Raw genomic sequence first — 5,490 nt, 5'->3', positions numbered from 1 at the left:
ATTAAGTTTTCTGTGCAATATTGTATATATTTGGAACTATAGTAGAAGGTGTATAATTCAGAATTCATTATCCTTAGCATAAAGTCCACTGACTCTGCTAACTTTATAATGGGGAAGAATTTGTTAACAGTTTCCTTTAGGATTTCCAACCAAAGGAGAAGCAGAACATCTATTTTGGGTAATTGAGCATCTAATCTGAGTAACTCTTCCAAGATAGTCAGTAATTGGCTCATTTTTCCCCTCACAGACTATGAAACCAAAGAGAAAATAAAAAGCTATTTTAACTGTGTTTATTTCAGGCTAGTATGACTATTCCAGTGGAGTTAACTCAGGAATCCCCTGGGTGCTGAGTAGAGATATAAGAGGTTTGTGTGTAAAATCCTGGTGCAGAGCTCCCAGGCAGAATGAACGGTGGCAGATGTGTAGGAGGCAATGGGCTCAGCCTGCTCTGCAGCGACTGAGGGGCTGCAGCAGCTGCTACCCTGGGCTCTTACCACCCTCCTACACATCTGTAGGACCACTGGGCAAACCCCAGAGCCAGCCAGAGCCCACCGCTGTAATAGAAGAAAGCCAGAGGCAGACCAAGTCACTCAAATCATGCATCAGCTCTACTACAGCTTTATCATGGAAAATTAGTCCTCCCCCCAGATAAAAGTTCTATGATACAGGAATGCAATAATGCTCAGATTCCTGAGAATTAGACTTCTTGTTGTGTGCTGTGGATAATTGCAGGGAAGGTATCTGAGACTTTAAGTAGCTCTGTTGGACTAAACCAGGAGTGCCTGTTGATGTGACTTGTACTGGAAGGGGAAATCATTGCTGTTCTTGTAGCTGATTATTAGTGAGTTAATCTGGGAACCAGAAACTCTCTCGTAAAAGTGCCAGTGGGCCCTGCTGATCACGGGACTGGCATATTTCTTCTTCATGCGCTTGATTAACGAGCTCAAGAAATGAGTTACTACTCAGGAGTTTCTGTTTCAGAGAATCTTCCCAGGAGGGATACACAGAGCGAAAGACTGGTTTCAGAGGTGGCATTACATGGGCTCAAAGATAATGCACAAGCTTTGAGGAGAACATGTGAAATGGTGTCACAAAAGCTTTCCCACAACTTGACATAAAAGACTCCGAGCTCAACAGCTGCTGCTCTGTACGAAAAGAAGGAGCCTATTCAAGAGCAGTACAATAGGGATGGAAAAGCAGATCCTGGAAGAGGTCATTTAAACCTTACCTGGTCTTACGAATAATGAGTTGCAGAGGGAGAGAGAAATGTGTCCGTGGGTATACGTATTCACATTGAAAGACGTGTGACCACACACGCCTGTGTTACTATATACATAAATGCACATATATTAATGTAAATACAAACAGTAATTACTACAGTAAGAGATCCCCAAACACAAGCCCTAACATTACTTGACACTAATTTATTACTACTATTATTACTATTATTATTATTACTCCTGTACTGAATTAGAGAGGGAGATATCAGTGCTCACAGACAAAAGCGTTAAACTGCTTAGGTCATGTAGCCCGTTTGGAGTAAATCTGGGACCAGAATGTGTGGTTCTAGACATGGGGTTAGTGCTGCTGCCTGCCCATTGCACCCTGTTTGTGGTGTAACAGGGCAACATCCCTGCCAGCCTTGCTCCACACAGTCCAGGGTGCATGTCCAGAGGATGCAGAAAACACTGCTGCCGTGTCCTCCTTTTAGAGCTCACAAAAGAAGGCAGTGCTTGCACGGGCAGAAGGCAGGTAAAATGCAGGCAGATCTGGTTCATGTTTTCCATCATACATTTCCACTGTGCGTTTACAGGATGCAAATAGCAAGAGCGTTAACTCTTCCTGTTGCAGGAACCTACTTAACAAGGACTGTGCATCTCAGCATAGAAATTGGCCCAGTGGAGAGTAGCGAGGAATCAGGAATTTTGATTTCTAACAAGTTTATGGGCCATCCAGATTCCTTTTGTGCTCAGTTTTCCTTTGTGCATGGCCTAAATTGAAATAGTGACCTGTTTTCTGTTTCACATGGGCCGGACTGCTAACACAGTCCCTGGGGGAGAGCGGTTGGCCTTGGGCGGGTGGGATTCCAGAGATCCTGCTCTTTCCCCGGGCAGGCAGAACGTGCTGGTGTGTGCGTGTGCTTGGGTGCCTGCTCCAGCGTGTGCCTGTCCTGTGAGCGTCCCTTCCCGCCACCGGCAGCTGACCTGCTCCTTCCTGCACCGTGTGAGCCGCAGGCTGCGCCGGGAATGCTATTGATCTGCGGCATTAGTCAGCAGCCTTTTCCCATTGAAGGCCAGCTCTTTCCCAGCTTCTGACACGTAATTCTGATCCCAGCCTTTCACGTACCACACACTCCCCACCTGCTCATCTGGGAGAAGGTCATTATCCCCAGGCTATTCAGTGGCAATGGAGCATGCAAGAATAGATGCTTCTCCTATTGTGCTGCCCTTCTCCCCGATTGGCTGTGGAGTGTGGGAAACACCACCAAGCCAGAGACCCACAGACTCTTGGAGAGGTTGTACAGTATAAATACCAGGCAGAGCCAGCCTCCAGCCACACGCTTCTCCTGGACTTCCACTTCGAGACTGTCCCTCCTTTCCTAGGACAGATGGCTCCCAGCACTGTTTTCATGGAGCCCGACAACCTGCTGACACCAAAGGAGAAAAACAAAGTAAGTCCTGGCACAGCAAGGCTTTAGCCGTGCTCTCAGCTGTTCTCAGAGCGGTTTAAACCACCTGAGAAACCAGTCCACATTGTTTAGGAGCAGTGATGGGCAGCAAAGATGCTGTGAAAGGCAGGGAGAGGATCCTTCTAATAACAGGTCTCTTTGCTTTTTACAGCTGAGGAAGCCCGTGGTGGAGAAAATGCGTCGTGACCGGATTAACAGCAGCATTGAGCAGCTGAAACTCCTGCTGGAGAAGGAGTTCCAGAGACACCAGCCCAACTCCAAGCTGGAGAAAGCCGACATCCTGGAGATGGCTGTCAGCTACCTCAAGCAGCAGAGCCAGCTGCAGGTGAAGGGTGAGTATTGAATTTTGTTTCAGTCTCCAGCTTACTGCAGACCTGTGACAGTTTTATGAACCTCTAGCCACGAATAACTGCTCTAATCTATTCTTTCTTCCCCTCCTCTTTTCTTCCCTTCTTTAGCTGCAGGACCCTTCCATAAGAGCTCTCAGTTTGACTTCAGAGAGGGCTATTCCAGGTGTTTGCAAGAGGCTTTCCATTTCCTCTCTCTTCACAAAGTCCGAACTGAAACACAGACCAAACTTTTAAGCCACTTCCAGAAGAGCCAGTCGGTTGCCACGGAGGTCGCCTTTTCCCCCGGGAACCCTAGCATCCTGAAGCCAGCGTCTCCGAAAGATGCCAGCACCCTCTGGAGGCCCTGGTAGTCCAGGAGTCCTTATTTCGTGGACCTTTGCCTTTTACAGTCCAGATGAAGGATCTGACTGCATCTGATAGTCCAGCTCCGATCCTCTCTTCTGTGGGGATTGTTATTTCCCCGTGTATTTTATTTATCAGTACATAGAATGGCACACTTTTGACTTTGGAATCCTTTGGCAAAAGTTCAGGCATTCTGTTGCATGGTCCTGGAGCTGTGTAGACACTGCTGGTAACAGTACACAGAGTGCTGCCAGCCAGGGGTGAATGCCTTCAAAATGAAGGGGGGTGTTTTGTAAGTGTTACAGTTGTGATGGACACGAATTGCTGTAGGAGAGATTTCTCTCATATTGCTTGTAAGAGGCATCAGCTCTGCTCTGGCTTGACCAGCAACAATTGTTTGCTCAGTCACCCCGGAGGATAAATTTACTGCCCTTTTGTTCATGCACACTTGATTAAAATCAGTTTCCCTCTGTTTGCTTATAACTTGTACAGAATCAGAGATTGGTTTGGTTTGGTTTTGGATTTTTCCCCCATGGCCCTTTCGTAATCCTAGTATATAAAGGACAGAAACTAGGAAACTATGTGGAATATTTCTACTACTTTGCTGCTTTTTTCAGTTTAGAAGAGGACGTTACTGCTTTACGTTAAAGAAAAGGTAGTGGGTAAAAGGCTTGATTTGTCAATGTTATACATTTTGTGTGTAAGCTATGCTTTTTCTAGCATTTTCATTATAATAATGATTTTTGTCTGTATTGAGTGGTTTAATTCATGGTGGATAGTGTTTCTCCCACAAGTGGGACAGCCCTATGGCTACCTGCATACTGTGTATGCGTCTCTGTATTTGTAGAGAGCAATAAAATGCATTTGTGTGCAACTGCTGTCTGGGTTCTCTCTCTCTGAGGGATATGCAGCCACCTGCACCCCTGAGACAGTCTGACATGTCAGTCTTCTAAAGAGCTGGGTCTTTTTGTACAGCAGAAGGAGTTTGTATTCTCATCTATATACTCTCATGTCTCCCATCACGTGCGTACCCCAAGAGTAAAGCAAGTGCTACTGTCACATAGATTCTTTCAGCTGAATCATACTGAGCATTTCCTTAGTCACTGCCTCTCCTATCCATACAAAACCTTCTCACCCAAGCAGTGAGGCCTCGAACCAGCCATCTGGTTTCCCTGCAGGTAGTGGCTGGAATCCGAATCCTCCTTTCACACCTTTTTGCACCTCAGACTCAGAGGAAGCAGACTCAATCACTGCACTGCTTTGTATCCTTTAATGCCTTCCCACAGTATCTTCTCTTGAGAGCTCAGAGGTGTGAATAAAGTGTCCCACAAAGCTGCAGCTCTCCCTGAGCAGCACGGAGCAGCGGTGGTAGAGCTCCTGCAGAGGTGGAGGGGTGAGTGCTACGCTGGTGGGGGCACACAAACCTGGGTAGGGCCTTTTGCTGCCGTTGCACCTACCTGAATTAGGGCTCCTCGAGCACCAAATCAGAGTCTGCGGGCGGTGTGCCTGAGCCAGCTGTGATGTTTACGCGTCTTTTGGTCTGAGTTAGACGTTGTAGCTCCATTTGCCACCAGGTGGAAGCATGGGAGAAGAAAAGACTTCATTTTCCCCTCATCCTGGGAAACGTCTGAATCTTTCTTCTTTTCCCAAGTATGTAATAAAGCTTCTCTGACACTTAATTGTGTACAAGTCTAAAATGGAACCAGATCTGCAGCAAAACAACTCTGGGTAGAGAATTTTCTACTAGGCTGAAGTATTTTCTGCAGCATTTGCTAAGTGCCGTCTGGTTCCATGTATTTATCTGCTTAGTTACTGATGAAGGTGTTCTGTTCTAGTAGGACTGTTCGCCAGAGTCTCTGACTGAGACATACGGTTATATGATGCTTGTAAAGCTGTGCCTGTCACTGCCACCAGCTTCTCTGGACAATGTGCTAGGTTCTGTTCTTGCTTTCTAATGATTTCTGTGCTGGAAAGAAAAGCGATTGCTGGAAAAGTATTTAAAATTGAGCACAAAGTGTTGGCAGTTTAAAATACTGTCACTATATTAGCATGCTTACCGAGGAGAGCCACCCAAACCCTTGCTCTAGAGTAAACTGCTGCATTGGGCAC

The 5,490-nt window shown here is 46.4% G+C and overlaps 1 protein-coding gene across 1 annotated transcript; it reads left to right on the top strand.

Annotated features, from left to right (window-relative positions):
* Positions 1-4,240, top strand: LOC133267799 (transcription factor HES-5-like). Its single transcript, XM_061450416.1, has 3 exons — positions 1-2,671; positions 2,841-3,021; positions 3,148-4,240. Exons 1-3 carry the CDS (start codon positions 2,426-2,428, stop codon positions 3,387-3,389), a joined length of 669 nt encoding a protein of 222 aa, XP_061306400.1. The 5' UTR covers positions 1-2,425; the 3' UTR covers positions 3,390-4,240.
* The last annotated feature ends 1,250 nt before the right edge of the window (positions 4,241-5,490 follow it).

Source organism: Pezoporus flaviventris, unplaced genomic scaffold (genome assembly GCF_033815535.1).
Source record: "Pezoporus flaviventris isolate CSIRO_AGI_PZ_B2104156 unplaced genomic scaffold, CSIRO_AGI_Pfla_v1 ptg000009l, whole genome shotgun sequence".
NCBI lineage: Eukaryota > Metazoa > Chordata > Aves > Psittaciformes > Psittacidae > Pezoporus > Pezoporus flaviventris.
The sequence above is the reverse complement of the archived record's forward strand: the minus strand, read 5'-3'. Positions and strand labels throughout refer to the sequence as shown.